Here is a 16,875-nt window from a genome sequence, read left to right as displayed (position 1 = left end):
GCGGGCCATTTGCGGCCCGCGGGGTGCTACTGTCTGGCCCCCACCAACCCCAGTAATAATGGTGGTATAATAGCAGCAACAACACTAGTATATCGTCGTTGTCGGGTGGAAACCTTGTATCTCCAAATTTGTATGTTCTTTCGCAAAGTAAAGCCCTGCTTCATCATACAAGGCCGTTGACCGGCTGTTTTCACTAGTTTAAATTATGTTTAAAATGATAAATGCAAAACGAACGGTTTTGGACATACAACATTTTCACCAGACAACAACGATATCTAAACTGTCGCTGGAGTTGTGGGAATGCCACCGTCGCCCCCTGCTATGTTGTGGCCCTCGGCTTGGTACCCTAGACATAATTCGGCCCTTGGGGGAAACTAATTTGGGAACCCTGGTGTAGGCTATCAAAAATAAACTGATACTGCCTCCGATTGCACAGAAAGTAGAGCTATTATGTTGGATGTTACAGGGACTGATACATTCAGCAGAACTCAGGTTTTAAACATTGTTGGTGTTTTCTTTAACACATGGGCTGCTCAGGTTTATAACATTTCTAGCTGTTGCTGCTGCCGCCGTTCACTCACGCTTTATTTTGAAGAGCCTCGGAAGCTTCGTGCGTGTGCACGTGGGTGTCCGCTGACGATTGAGGATGAAAATCCATTTGTTTACAAACGCTCGCGAAACTAAAATCCAAAACGCGGCCGGCCATCTCGGTAAAGTGTCGCCGTGAAAACAATCAGATCTCTGCTTCCCTGGCGTTCTTTTCTTTCATTCATAGATAAAGCCCTTTTTATGTTTCAGAGTAGAATGGAAATCAATGCAACCAGCTTGTGCCATTTTCTCTCTCTCTCTCTCTCTCTCTCTGCTACGGGGTGACGTATGGACTCGGGTCATTCAGAGGGCAGGCAGCTGCACGTACAGTTAACCCTTCGTTGTCTCGTTCAGGGACGAGACAACTCCTTTTGGCAGGGTGACATCTAGAGGCCGTATCTCGTTACTGAACGAGTTTGGCGTGCTGGGTGTTAATAGTTGCCCTAAAATGACTTATTTGTTTTATTTTTAATTGCGATATATTGCCTTGATTACAGTATCAATAATATATTGTCATTTACTCTGATCTTGCACGTGTAAGTCTGTTAAAAGCCCGAATTGTAAATACTGTGTATTGAGTGATCTGTATCATCCTTATATACAATTTAGAAGTTAGCCACTCCCTGAGAAGTTAATCACGCCCCGTGTACTGTATCCCGCTGCTACACTGCAGCTATGTTAGCACAGACCCACGGCCCAATTCCCAAAACCATTTAACCAACAGCACAATCATACCTCTCGCTTTTGGACCGTCGCTATTTATTGTCTCTTTATGCATTCTTTTACCTTCTTTGCCCCGCTTTTCTGCCTCAGCCGCGAACGGTGCTACGTCACATATCATTCTTCCTGAAAGGTCTGTCCTTCTTCCTGAGACGACAATCACTTATCCTTTACAGTCTCTCCTTCTTCCGTGTCTCTCAAGTAAACGTCCCTGACGTATCCGGATGCGACGTGCCTTTGCGCAAGTGGAACCTATACTTCTCTGCCGGAGCCGCCGCTACGTCACTGACTCCACCTTTGCCTTCAGAACCCATGTCGCCTCTCGCGACCGAGTTTTTCCCGGTGAACCTAAGCGCAACGGTGGGGGCTTGGGAGTGTGGGGAACACGCACCACTGACTACTATTGCTGATGATGGAGAGCTTATATAGCTTAGCCTTTGTATTGAAAATGAGAGGCACTCATATTCTAGTATCACCACATTCTTACCAATACACCACCCTACAGCAAACAATATGCAGGTCTGCAAGTGGGTGGAAAGTATTGTAAAAATGAGATTCTCCTCTACAACATTACTACGCATCGTTTAGCCTATAGCCAACATCCTCACACACAGATCACGTGCAAACCTCCTCTTACCACAACTTGCTTGGCCGTCTCTTGCTCTTGCTCCAGTCTGTCGGTCACGTGGCGATGGAAGCTCTGCAGCTGCTGCTCTGTGAACGGCGTCCGGTCATAGCCGTCCAAATCGAGGTGGGACGCCAGAGAGCGCACCTGAGGGACACAGTTATAGAGGAATGAGAGAGAGACGATGAGAGTGAGCGGCGGGAGGGACAGAGAGATGGAGAGTGACGGAGAATAATGTTTAACCCATTTAGGCCTAGGATTATTGACTGCTTTAACTGTTGAAAAATAGCAGATATACAAGCTCGCAGCGCGGCACCGAGTGCCGCGCTGCGAGCTTGTAGATCTGCTATTTTTGAAAAAAAGTCGTGAAAATGTGTGCAAATCTTTGAATATGTGTATTTTCAAAGCGAACGTTTGTAACTCAAATTTTGCTTCCGGGTGGTCCCTGGAACTAGATATTTTGAAATGGGGGTCCGTGGCCAAATACATATCATTTTGGGGGTCCTTCACATGAAAAAGTATGAGAACCACTGACATAGTAGTCTCTCAAGAACAGACTAACTGAGCTCCAGTCAAGTGTAAAGGACCTTTTCTTTGACGATGGCTGGCCAGATTGCTGACATAGAAACATAGGTTTTTTTCCAAAAATCTTAGAAGGATTCAAAAGACACTTATAGAATCGGGTCAACATTCTAATTTTCACGATTTTTCAAAAATAGCAGATCTACAAGCTCGCAGCGCGGCACTCGGTGCCGCGCTGTGAGCTTGTTTATCTGCTATTTTTTTATATTTAAAACATACAATATTGCGTCATATTGTGTTCAGGCCTAAATGGGTTAATTTATGCTCTGTTGTATGACGATGTCGCACGCTGAAAAGACCTGTAAGATTATAACTTAAAATCTTAAAAAAGTTAAAAGCTTAAAATGTGGGATGGTTACAAATAATGGTTGAAAAATAACAACACTGACGTCTAGTGCTGAATTGTACTTTTCTGTTGTTTCTAGCAGAAGAGTTGTATTGGCTGACTGGTCAATGGATGACTAACAATCAGAGCTGGTACTGAGAAGTGAGAATGACTTATCTAGTGTTGGCAGGCTGATCACAGAGCCTTCCTTATTGTACACACTGACCTGAGAGTCACGACTTTTGATGTTCTGAGTGTGACGGTCCGCCTCCAACTGTAGACCACCTAGAGAAACACAATAGCCACTGTTAACCCATTTTGTGCACCAGAAATTAACGGATTAAAATGTCCACGATGCCTCCCTCAGGCTGCATTCACTAGCGTTGTCTTATTTTGAAGGCCAGAAGTCCATAGCTTAAACACTTCCGGTCTGACGTCATCACGTCCTTCACCGGAATCGATCATTGTTTACGCGGTGTAATGGCGGATCGGATCGGTGCTTTTCAACATGTGTTATATAAGCGAGCATCTGCCTCCATCCTCGCTTTGAAAGTGTTGTTTTGAGATAATGGACATTAAAGATGAGATTCCCCGTCTGCCTCAATGTTATGGGATTACTATTTTGTGCTCGTGGATCCGTGATGATGATAAATCAGCGAGGGAGATCGTCTCGGGACCTTCCGCGCAGTTTCAGCCATTACTGGCAATCACTTCATATGGAAAACACGTCACCTACCGTATATCCATAACTGAACGCTTGTGTGTAGCATAACTGTGATCATGATCTTGCATTGCATCTTTTGAGGATTTTGACATGATTTAGGTCTTAAAATAAGTACCTTTTTCCTCCAGGAGGTCAGACCTGACTCTGGTGAGTCTCTGGCATTCGCGGGTGGCTCTCTCCACCTCCTTCTGACTGTCTGTCAGCTTCCTCTCCTTCTCCCTCACGGTCTTCTGGTGGTTCTGGTACATGTCCTGCAGCTGCTCGTCTGAACCCTGGAACACCTGCCAGACACACAACAACACATATGTTACTGGCTAGGCATGGGTATGGGAGGGGAGGGGAGGGGGGTTTGATTGGTTGATTAGGGATGGGACGATATATGAACATTTCATATTACGATTATTGTGACAAAAGAAATCGCGATTTACGATATTATCGCGGTCATCAAAATCCATTATCCTGGGGCGGAACATATGCCAAAAAATAGCCGGTCTACAAGCTCACAACGCGTCGCGTTGCAACGCGTTGTGAGCTTGTAGATTGGCTATTTTTTTGGCAAAGACATTTGATAGAGAGTGAAAAAAAGACTGTAAAATATGTATATTATAAGTATCTTTTACCGTCCAATCTCACTGAGAGCCAGTCATCTCGGAAAGTACAGCTTTAGACAGGGACTGAAAATACCTTTTTTTTTTTTTTCTCACTAAAATGTGATAAAGCCACTAAAGCATTTCATAAATTTCAGGCTACATTTCACTTAAACGCCAGAGCTTAACTCTGCATGTAAATAAGACTTTTTTTAATTAATGTGAGAGATCGTCAGGTCATTTGCAGGTTAGAAATTTATTTAGAACTTGAATATCTCAAAAGTAGTATTTCAGCATGGCATCATTCTATAAGCCATATCTTCAAAACTGTTGGGTCAATCTCCACAACCAATATATCATTTTGTAGCTATGATCCCCAGCTTTCAAATGAAATGAAAAAATGAAAATGAATAAAAATCCAATGACTGGCTCCCAGCCAAATTGGGACACCAATAGAGGATTTAAGTGGTGCCGGATTTTTATCACGATAAACGATAATATTGCGTATCGTCCCATCCCTATGATTGATTGATTGATTGAATACTTTGTCGGAAATGTAAACAGCACGTGGTGCAGTAAGACATTAAAGCTAAAAGGATAACACAAAAAGCCTGTGTCTTCACTATTCATCAGCAGTGGGAGCTTAATCGCCTGTGGTCAACTACCCCTCTCCCCAAAAATGGCTAAACGAAAGGTGGACTCCGAAAACAGGGGGGTTTGCGAGCCAGGTGGGAGGCAGAGTACATGTTCACGGAGGTAAAGGGTGTGTCTTCTGTGTGGAGACAGTGTGGCCGTAATGAAAGAATACAACCTAAGAGGGCACTATGAAAAGTGGGAGGGACAGATAGATGGAGAGTGACGGAGAATAATGCTTAACCCATTTAGGCCTAGAATTATTGACTGCTTTAACTATTGAAAAATAGCAGATATACAAGCTCACAGCGCGGCACCGAGTGCCGCGCTGCGAGCTTGTAGATCTGCTATTTTTGAAAAAGTCGTGAAAATGTGTGCAAATCTTTGAATATGTGTATTTTCAAAGCGAACGTTTGTAACTCAAATTTTGCTTCTGGGTGGTCCCTGGAACTAGATATTTTGAAATGGGGGTCCGTGGCCAAATACATATCATTTTGGGGGGTCCTTCACATGAAAAGGTTTGAGAACCACTGACACTAGTAGTCTTTCAAGAACAGACTAACTGAGCTCCAGTCAAGTGAAAAGGACCTTTTCTTTGACGATGGCTGGCCAGATTGCTGACATAGAAACATAGGTTTTTTTTCCAAAAATCTTAGAAGGATTCAAAAGACACTTATAGAATCGGGTCAAAATTCTAATTTTCACGATTTTTCAAAAATAGCAGATCTACAAGCTCGCAGCGCGGCACTCGGTGCCGCGCTGTGAGCTTGTATATCTGCTATTTTTTTATATTTAAAACATAACCGTAATGAAAGAATGGTTACACCCCGCCATTCCGAAACACCGCCATTCCGAACATTGACTTCTAACCCTAACCCTTACCCTAACCCTAACCCTAACCCTTACACTAACCCTAACCCTAACTAACCCTAACCCTACCCCTAACCTTACCCCTACCCCTAACCCTAACCCTAACCCTGTTTCGGAATGGAGGTGTTTCGGAATGGCGGTCTGACACCTGAAAGAATATAACCTAAGAGGGCACTATGTAATGTCGCAGAAACACACAGACAAATACAAGAATATGGACACGGAACAAAAGCTACAGAAGGTAGAAGAGTTAAAAAGAAGTCTTAAAGTCCCAGCAGGCTACGTTCACAAAAGCCAAATCACAAAGCGAGGCTGCTGTCAAGGCCAGTTTTATTGTGGCAGAAGAGGTTGCAAAATCAGCCCGGCCCTTTACAGAGGGAGCGTTTGTCAAACACTGCACGATGAAAGTTTGTGACGCTGTGGGGCCAAGAAAAAAAGGCAACTATTTTTACATTCGAGCCTGACCAGAAACAACGTTGCTGAATGGGTAAACCAGTATTTCCACCAATCTAAAACAAAAGCGTGTGTGAAAGGGAAAGGATTTCATTGCATTCTGTGGATGAGAGCACTGACACAACTGACATTGTTGTGCTAATATGCTATGTAGGAAATTTCACTCATGTTCTAATGAAGTGAAGGCAAACCTATTTAGCGCATACTGCACACCTCTGTATACTGCCCCCCTGTGGGTCAAGTTCAGGAAGGCAAGCATTCATAAACTTCAGGTTGCATATAATGACTGTATGAGGATTTTAATGAGAAAACCAAGGTGGAGTAGTGCAAGTGAGTTATTCTGTAACATGGGCATTAATACTTTTCACGCACTTATGAGAAACTTGATGTACAGATTTATGAGTCGTTTGGATGAGTCTCAAAACTATTATCAAACTGCTGGCTAACCCCTGCCTAAGTGCTACACGGTATCAGTCTCTGTTCTGGAAACACTGGTATGAGTGTCTCTTGTTGTAGCTGTTGTTGTTTTATGTACCGGCTTTTGTATGTATTTTAGTGTTTTTTATGTGTTTCTATGTTTTTATTGGACCTTGAAGTCTACTCAAATAAAGTTGATGATGATTGCCTAGTCGTCAATTTTCATCCGTGGAGTGAACTAAAGCCATTCACAGAAGAGTTTTGGGGATTAGTCCGATGCATGGCACAACTACAGGAAAAGACCTGTAATGAAGAGGTATCCAGATGTGTAAATGAAATAGGACTGCCTTGGCATAAACTTGTGGGACTGACAACAGACGGAGAGCCCGCGATGTGTGGGCACAAGATAGAGCTGTGAAAGAATATTCTATATTCGAATATTCGTTCGAATGTTAACCATAAAAGAATATTCGATACTAAAAAATTAAGCTTCGAATTAATTTGTATTTAATTAAAACAAATCTGCCGCAATTCTCGCGAGATGCTGGGCGCATGTAACGTTAAAAGGCGGCAGGTCTCGCGAGGCAGAAGTCTCCATTCGCCGCCGCAAAAGTGACTTGCTCACGTTTAATCACACAATGTAACTTTAATTGGTTCAGAATGATAACGAGTCAAGCTGAAACGGGCGATTCTTTTGGTAGTGAAGGGAAGGCAGACTGTTTACAACAAGACTTCTCCACCGAAAACACAAGCATGGATTTTTTTTTCTCTCACCGATCGAGTCTCACGGTTTCCCCGCACGCAGACGGGGAAATCCCGTTTACGGTCACGGTCACGGTAAAAGTCCCTCCGTGACACTACTAAATTCAGAGTATGGTGACTTGCCCCATCTATTAATGGAAAGCAAATGGAAAGACACCACAGATCTTTAAGATAAAAGGTTCCTGTGTAAAGTGGCTCGCAGCGCGGCACCTGTGAGCTTGTACAGTATATCTGCTATTTTTCAATAGTTAAAGCATTAGATAATTCTAGGCCTAATGTGTTCACAGAATGTTGTCTTCTGTGTCCGTACCTGTTCCATTGTCTCCTCCAGCTCTCTGTTGTCCTGCTCCATCTGTTTCTTTCTGCTGTCTAGAGCCTTGATGTCGTTGTCCAGTTTTATCACCTTGCCCAGGTCCCGCTCGATCTCGTCCATTCGCCTCTGCAACGTCAAGTATGGAGTTAATGGCGGGACACGCAAGATTCTTTTTAATGGTGGACCTTTTTTTTTACGAAATATTGGTCACAACATAGGACAGTGTTTCCCCAACTTTTTAGCTTTGGACCGGGACCCAAAGTAGTGAAAACAGCTCAGCAAGTGACGCGTTGTGAGCTTGTAGATCGGCCATTTTCACTACTTATTAAACATTTGTTTTCTAATTCATGGAATTTCTTCGATTTTTCATTAATTTATTATTGAAATGACTTCCAAAAATCTTTTTTCAGTTATTTTATTCATGAATATTTTAGCTTTTAGGGAAATGTTTTTTTGAAATAAAAAATAATTAAAAACTCAATGTAGGAAACCAAAAATTAAGGGACGCATAAAACTTTGTCCACGACCCACAAATGGGTCCCGGCCCAGTGTTGGGGACCAGTGGTCTAGCACAGGGGTTTTCAAAGTGGGTGACGGGGCACCCCGGGGTGCCGCGACGGCAGTCCAGGGGTGCCACGAGATCATTTGAAAATATTTGTAATCTATTTGGACACTTGAAAAAATATTTAGTATCATTTTAAACTTGAAGTACAAAGTTATTTTCAGACAGTTCTAACCAAAATGGCTATTATCTCAACATTTTCCTCGCAACATAATCACTAAAATATCGTCACTGTCGGGCAGAAACCTCGTATCTCCAACTTTCAAATGTGTACGTCTTTTGGTAAAGCAAAGCCCTGCTTCATCATACAAGACTGTCGCACAAAACTAGTGAAAACAGCCGATCTGCAAGCACACAACGCCTCGCGATGTGTGCTTGTAGATCGGCTGTTTTCACTAGTTTAGCCCATTCAGGCCGGGAACACATTTTGCTGTTTGGGAGGGGCTTACAGTACATACAGTATGTAGCAACATATTTGTTTTGTAGGCTAATTTCTGATTTAGCCCTATTCTACAGGTTAGGCCTAAATGGGTTAATACATTTTATAGATGATAAATACAAAACGAACAGTTTTGGACATACCAGGTTTCCACCTGACAATGACAATATGCTATAAATATAAGGTGCTGGGAGTGAAAATTCTAATGTAGGGGTGCCTCGGATTAAAAGAATATTTATTGGGTGCCCTGAGACAAAAACATTTGGGAAACCCTGGTCTAGCATACTCAGAAATCAGGACAGTAAAAAACAGGCCACACACACACACACACACACACACATACACATACACATACACATACACATACACACACACACACACACACACACACACACACACACACACACACACACACACACACACACACACACACATTTTAACCATTTATTTATGTCCACACAAAGGAGATGCATACAAGGACACAAATAGTATAGGTGCAGTAGAGTAACATTTACAAAATCATGGCATTATGTCTTCATGATACAATAGCAAGGCACTTGGTACTCTACGGGTATAAGTAACAGCGTCTCCGCCATATGTGGCGGCTGCCGATTATAGCGGAGACGGAACAATACTTTGCCAGCCTTTTTGCCTCTTTTTTAGGCACTCCAACACACACACACACACGAACACACACACATACACACACACACCTCCAGTGGCTCTATCTGGTCGTCTATCTGCTGGACTTTCTCCCGGGACACGACCAGCTCCGTCTCCTTGGAGGCCAGCTGGTCTCTGATCTGCTGGGCCTTCTCCTTGTTCTTCTTCAGGTAGACCAGCTCGATCTGACACTCTTTGACCGTCTGGCCCTGCTTGAGGCGCAGCTTACGCATGGTCTCCAGCACCTTGATGTACCTGGAAGATGTTCAACATTATCATCATTAGGGCTGGGACTTTAACTCATTTAATGCCAGCCTATCACCACTAGAGGGCGCCCAGTGACCAGAGAATAATGGAGATATGCTGGTAATGCATGCCCAAGCCCTGGAGCCATGACTTGCCAGAACACTTTCCTTTGAGCATGTACAGGAAGAGGATGAAGTTAGCTTGAAGTTAGCTATTGGCTACCAAGCATTTTAGATTTAGATTTTCGTCAACTTAGCCATGATTAAACCTTGCACACCTAATGCATGGGAGAAGAAACAGAGAAAATGAGCTCTAAAGATCCTGGATTGCATTGGAGTGGATGGTAAATATCAGCAAATATCGGCAAATATCGTCCTCTGTAAGCAGAGGACAAAAAAAAATTTTTTGAAAAAAGAAAATAATAATTGAATTTTTTTTCTTCTTTTTTTATTTTTATTAAAAAGCCGAACTAGTTCGGGATCGGCACTGTGGGATGCGATAATAAAGCCGAACTAGTTCGGGATTGGCACTCAATGAGTTAACCCCATTGTTTTATGCTTTAACTATTGAAAAAATAGCAGATATACAAGCTCACAGCGCGGCACCGAGTGCCGCGCTGCGAGCTTGTAGATCTGCTATTTTTTTTAAATCGTGAAAATTCGAATTTTGACCCGATTTCTGTAAGTGTCTTTTGAATCCTTCTTAAGGTTTTTTTGAAAAACCTATGTTTCTATGTCAGCGATATGGCCAGCCATCGTCAAAGAAAAGGTCCTTTTCACTTAACTGGAGCTCAGTTAGTCTGTTTTTGAGAGACTACTATGTCAGTGGTGCTCAAACCTTTTCATGTGAAGGACCCCCAAAATTATATTTATTTGGCCACGGACACCCAGAAGCAAAATTTGAGTTACAAACGTTCGCTTTGAAAATACATATATATTCAAAGATTTGCACACATTTTCACGTCTTTTTCAAAAATAGCAGATCTACAAGCTCACAGCGTGGCACTCGTTTCCGCGCTGCGAGCTTGTATATCTGCTATTTTTCACTGATTAAAGCATTCAATAATTCTAGGCCTAAATGGGTTAGCGTGGGCACGTGCGTGCACATCATTCACGATGGTTCACGGATCGCGTTCTCTCTACGATCATCATGCCATGGTAAGCAACGAAACACAACAGCCCTCCATAGTCCATAGCGATCGTGTCTGCATGCACGTTGATGTTGTGTAACAAGGAAGCGAATGCGTTTGGAGACAGGATAGGGTTGTTGTCCCGCCCCATTTCCGGTCCAAGAACACCCGTATCCGGTTTCAGTGGGTCTGCCGATCTGCCATAATCTTTTCTCTATAGAGCCGCACTGGCTCTTTAGAGAAAAAATAATGGCGGATCGGCGATCATACTTTAATTGTTTTTAGCGATTAAAGCATATTGACAACGCGTCATACTCGTCATTAGCATGAAGGACAAACTTATATAACACGCCAAACTCATAAGCGGTCAAAGAGTTAATTACAGAAAATTAATGCGATAATGCAACAGCAACAAAAGTACGGTTGGCTTTACTTTGTGGCAGCGAAGATGGAGTCAAACTTTTCTTTGAGCGGTTTGCCCTCGCTGAGCGGCCAGTTGGACTCCTCCTGGTGACAGAATATGACGTGGTTGAGCACCGCCTTGGACACGCCCAGCCCCGCAATCATCTCTCTGTCCAGCTCCGCACACTTGGACGACAGGTTCACCTTCTTACCGTCCCTGAGGGGAAACAAGACGAGATGGTGGCTTGATTTCGCTCTGAGGGTTTTGGCAACTTTGAGAATACAACTTTTTCTTTTTGAAGCATTACAATTATATTATTGTGATGATATTTTCTGAATTATTATTGTTCATCACTTCAATAAAAAGACTGAGTTTGATTGGTGGTAGCACTCAGGCCTGCATAAAAAAGGTTATCCATTTGAAAACGTGTAGTTAGCGGCTATTTGAAATTGAATTATTTTATTTTCAAATGGATTATTGGGGCTTCATACCAAATGAAATTTATTGTAGCCTATAACTGTACTTTCAATAATTTAAGTCAATAATTAAAGTACTTGTTCTTCTAAATAATAAACAATAAACTAAAGTCATATATTGTAGTTATAGCAGTGACTGAGACAAAGCCAATTACAGCTCTGTAAAGAACACTCATGCGGGTCCGCAATTGGACGCGGCCCTCACCAAGTCACCTTTCGTCCAATGTGGCCCGCACTCCGAAATGATTTTGACAAACCTGATTTAAACCCTTAGGAATTGGTCAAACAGACTTGGAAATAACATACTTGATACAGTCTGTTTTTCACTCTGTACTAAATCTCTTTGCCAAAGCTCACAACGTGCCGCCTTGCGACGCTTTGTGAGCTTGTAGATCTGCTATTTCTTTGGCAAATATTCCACCCCAGGATAATGGACGTTGGGGATATTTTGATCGTGATATTATCGTAAATCAATTTTTTGGGTCACAACAATTATGACATGAAATGTTCACATTGTCCCATCCCTACTGCAGTGAATAGCAGTCCACTTACTGCATACATGGGCAACTTGCGGCCCCCACCTTCACTTAATGCAGCCCACAGGTTAATATTGGAATACTGATATTGTAGCTGTTACAATTCCATGTCCAACCATGCAAACATGACTGGCTTTAATTACTTCAGTCTATATTAGTAGCTTAATGACATAGCACTAGTCTTTTTTATGTCCAATATATTTGTATTTAAGTTCACAATGTTAACATATAAATGCATTTGAAATTAAATAAAATGTGTTACTTTCAGGATTCCAATTAAAAAAAATGCAAAAAAATGATTCCGGATTCCAATTCAAAAATACAAAAATAGCAGATCTACAAGCTCAAAACGCATCGCACTGCGACACGTTTTGAGCTCGTAGATCTGCTATTTTTGACTGTAGATGCATTGTGGCCCTCTGGAGTGAATGTGAAAACGTAGTGGCCCTTTCGATCATCAAAGACGCCCACCCCTGACTTACTGGATCCTGGTGATGACGCACTCCAGGGTTTTGAACTTGAGGTTCTTGCCCGTCTGGGTGACCGACATGGATCGCTGGATGGCCACCTTCTCTCCTCTCACGTCTGTGAACACCAGCCTGATCTGGGCACGCACGTCCGTCTCATGGGCGTCCTGCAGATGTACAGATCCATCTCAGAAAATTAGAATATTGTGTAAAAAAAAGCTTTGCAGATGCCATAGACTGACTGCGGAAATGTCCCACTGGACTTAACACATATGGTGCCAACCCCGAGTTTCCCGAGTTTGTATTGGTACTAGTGCTGTGCCAACCCCGAGTTTCCCGAGTTTGGGCCGTTTTTGAAAAAAAAATTTTTTTTTTTTTCAAAAATCTTTTTTTCAAAATTTTTTTTGGACCTCCAGAAATGTATTAGGCATGATCGCGATCGCGAAATTGCATGTTTAACCCCCATACCAACCCATTCTTTCAAACATGGCAGCCATGTTTGTTTACATCTGAAGAAAACATAATGGCTGATAAATCATGAATTTGAAAGCTGTGAACAGCATCTACACACGTGGTGCATCATCTAGGCATGGGCGTGCAGTTTTTACACACTTGCACAATTACATGGAAGTCTATGGTAACCATGGCAACGCGAGACATTGAAGAGAAAAAATCATTGCAACATAAGTGTTAAGCAACTCTGACTTCTTTACTTTACTTTAGCTACTTTATTTATTTGGACAGGACAGTACCAGTTAATGGACACATTGACATGTTGCAATAAATACAAACATACAAAAATCTCAGCGTAAACCAGCCGGAGTTAGCTTAAAGCTAAATTTCATCCGTTGTCCTCACATAAAACAAGAAACAAAACAAGACTAACAATAACAGAACAGTACAGGGCAAACAAAAAAAAACTTCAGAAGGTTGACATTTCATTATTATATTTCTCTATTATAAATCCTTGTTTTGAGTGAACTCGTGTAATATTTTGGAAAAAGGACTTTTGATATTCATGAGCTGTATGCCATAAAAATTCAACGTTTCAACAAAAAAAGGTTTGAAATAATTCACTGAATGTACAATGTATCTAGAATATATGAAAGTTTCAAGAAACGTATGAACGATTCAAGAATATTTAATTTGACAAAATATTCTAATTTTCAGAAATTGATCTGTATGGTACAGTCACACGGAGTCAGAGAAAATAGCATCTCACTAACCAAATTAACCCATTTAGGCCTAGGGTTATTGACTGCTTTAACTATTGAAAAATAGCAGATATACAAGCTCACAGCGCGGCACCGAGTGCCGCGCTGCGAGCTTGTAGATCTGCTATTTTTGAAAAATCATGATTTTTTTTTTTGCAAGTCTTTGAATATATCTACTTAAAAGCAAACATTTGTAACTAAATATTTACTTCTGGGTGGTCCCTGGAACAACATATTTTGAGATAGGGGTCTGCGGCCGAATAAATGTAATTTTGGGGGTCCTTGACATGAACAAGTTTGAGAACAGCTGATTTAGAGGAAGGATTTAGAAGTCGGGTCAAAGATCGGGTCAAAGATATTCAAAGACTTGCACACATTTTCACGATTTTTCAAAAATAACAGATCTACAAGCTCGCAGCGCGGCACTCGGTGCCGCGCTGCGAACTTGTATATCTGCTATTTTTCAATAGTTAAAGCATAAACTAATGGTTAAAGTGGTTCAAATCTAGCGCGACTCGGGCGCGTTCCAGGCATTTGAGAGTTAACCCGAGCGTCCCTATTCATGGGAATGAGGTTCTCAAAGTTTCTGAGCTCAGGGCACCCCAAAATACACAATTTCTTCAATGACATCACCGCTAAATTACATTGTTACTTTTCACTCTGACACCTTACATTCATGGCATATGAATATGTGCCATGAATGAAACTGCAATGAAAGACTAGCCTGATTTCAGACTCAGCTGATGCTTGAGTCTGACATTGTTCCCTGTCTGAACGATTTACAGGGGGAGGGACTGTGACTTCCCCTAAACCAATCACTAGGGATCAGCGGATCCGCCTACTTGTGGCTTCATCTGTGCGCACAACATTGCTAGCCATTAGCACACACAATGGCAACAAACATTGCGTGTGTGTATCTGTGCGAGTGACTGCTTCCACAAAGAAATGCTTGGTGAAATCAGTGTGTGTGTATGTGTGTGCGCCACTGCTGCCTGGTGTGTGTGTGCGCTCTTCCTGAAGTGTAATCGTTTCAACTGCTGTGCGGATTGGATATTCGTTAAGACCCCCTGTGCTCATTGGAGGAGCCGCAATTTCGGATCGGTAAACTGCAGATTCATTACACAACACCAGACCAGAGAAACAGTCCACTCTGAGAGTGGGCGGGTCTATGGGCTGGAACCAGGCTAATGAAAGACTGCAATACATAATGTAATAATTGTTAACAGCGACAATAGTTACAATGTGCTTTTGAGTCACTGTGATTACAGGGTATGATTTCCCCCCTCGAAGGAACACATTCGTCTTACCTTTGGATCGTGAACAAAAGCGCCTCCTTTGGCTCCAGGGGGAAGTTCACCCGCCGTTGCATACTTCAAGCACTCTATGATGGTCTGGATACAGAAATAAGGGCAACATAATGAGATCAACGCAGGTTACACATTCAACTGCCCAAGAGAAAATGGTTTAGTCCAGAGGTTCTTTAACTTTATTTCAAGGTCAGACCCCAGTTTATGGCGAGGGGCGACCGTAGGGGGTCTCGACCCGCAGGTTGACTGCCGCTCACGGCTTGCTCACGCTACCCTGGCCTGAAACACTTAGCCTGATCCTCTCCACAAACAAAACTCTGATTTGTGACACGTTGTTCTTAGATTGTTATTCACGTTGAGGGTGCGTCACAAAAATAAATCATGCAAAGATAATCCCAGTTTGTAGAAAACACCAAAGCAGTTAAATTAACACTTGCACAACAAATATGTCTGTTCCATCTATTCTCTTCCCCCTTCCACGGGAGGTTGTTGTCAATCTGTGAGTCGAGACGTGGCAGTCAACGTGCGGGTCGAGACCCCACAGAGGTCTCGCAACTTAAGACCGACGGTCGCCACTCGCTGTGTGTGTGTGTGGGGTAGACAAGCGGCACAGGGAAGGCGTTTCAGGGTAGCGTTTCAGAGGGACCGTACCTATGTTCCTCAGGTTCTATGTTCCCCATTTACCCACCCAAAAAAGGTTCTATGTTCCCCGCTTACCCAAAAAAGGTCCTATGTTCCCCAGGTTCTATGTTCCCCACTTAGCCCCACAAAAAAAAGGTTCTATGTTCCCTACTCTTCTAGGAATGCAGGAAACATTCATTTCTAATTATTAACAACTCAAAATACCCAATAATGGGGAGAACCTACAAATACTAGTGGGACAGGGGGCAATAGGGACATCTGGACAGACTGGACACCATAATTTTGTTATGACTGGGCATCTGGACTAGTCGGCACCTGGACATCTGGGCAATAGGGATATGTGGGCACATAGACGAGTGGGCACTTAGGGGTGGGGATATCTGGGCACCTGTGCAACTGGGCACCTAAATTAGGATTGCCCACATGTTGTGCCCAGATGTCCCACCATTTCCTGCATTTGAGTTGGGAACATATAGTATGGGGGGACATACAGTAGATCCTTATTCTGGTTGAGAGGGGAACATAGAACCTTTTTGTGGGGAGGGTGGGTGGGGAACATAGAACCTGGGGAACATAGAACCTTTTTGTGGGGAGGGTGGGTGGGGAACATAGAACCTGGGGAACATAGAACCTTTTTGTGGGGAGGGTGGGTGGGGAACATAGAACCTGGGGAACATAGAACCTTTTTGTGGGGAGGGTGGGTGGGGAACATAGAACCTGGGGAACATAGAACCTTTTTGTGTGGAGGGTGGGTGGGGAACATAGAACCTGGGGAACATAGAACCTTTTTGTGGGGAGGGTGGGTGGGGAACATAGAACCTGGGGAACATAGAACCTTTTTGTGGGGAGGGTGGGTGGGGAACATAGAACCTGGGGAACATAGAACCTTTTTGTGGGGAGGGTGGGTGGGGAACATAGAACCTGGGAATTGGCGATGAAGCTAAAGCTGAAATAAAGACGGCACCGTTTTCCCGGCTCCGTTGGGTCCGACCAGCACGGTGAGAGGGTTGAAGAAAGTGATGACTTGTTTGTCTTTGTCCTCGATCCCGAAACTCCTAATCCCCAAGATGCTCATTTTGTCTATCTTTGACATGTTGGCACATTAAACAGGCTCACCTGGGGAACAGAACGAAAGACACAAAGAGAACAGATATGTAGACCCATTAAAACCGGGAAAGCATCTGTGTCGTTA

The 16,875-nt window shown here is 43.0% G+C and overlaps 1 protein-coding gene across 1 annotated transcript in view; it reads right to left on the bottom strand.

Moving 5' to 3' along the window:
• rad50 (RAD50 homolog, double strand break repair protein) overlaps positions 1-16,875 on the bottom strand; it is an 80,919-nt gene that overhangs the window by 62,166 nt on the left and 1,878 nt on the right. The window contains exons 2-10 of the mRNA XM_080748394.1: positions 16,648-16,799; positions 15,042-15,125; positions 12,536-12,687; positions 11,072-11,257; positions 9,314-9,518; positions 7,597-7,725; positions 3,680-3,845; positions 3,067-3,125; positions 1,946-2,080 (exon numbers count right to left, since the gene is read on the bottom strand). Coding sequence (XP_080604520.1) covers positions 1,946-2,080; positions 3,067-3,125; positions 3,680-3,845; positions 7,597-7,725; positions 9,314-9,518; positions 11,072-11,257; positions 12,536-12,687; positions 15,042-15,125; positions 16,648-16,776 — 1,245 coding nt within the window. The 5' untranslated portion in view covers positions 16,777-16,799. The remainder of the gene's footprint in view (positions 1-1,945; positions 2,081-3,066; positions 3,126-3,679; positions 3,846-7,596; positions 7,726-9,313; positions 9,519-11,071; positions 11,258-12,535; positions 12,688-15,041; positions 15,126-16,647; positions 16,800-16,875) is intronic.

This window comes from Nannobrachium achirus, assembly GCF_963921795.1.
Source record: "Nannobrachium achirus genome assembly, chromosome: 19".
NCBI lineage: Eukaryota > Metazoa > Chordata > Actinopteri > Myctophiformes > Myctophidae > Nannobrachium > Nannobrachium achirus.
This window is presented reverse-complemented; position numbering and strand designations above follow the sequence as displayed.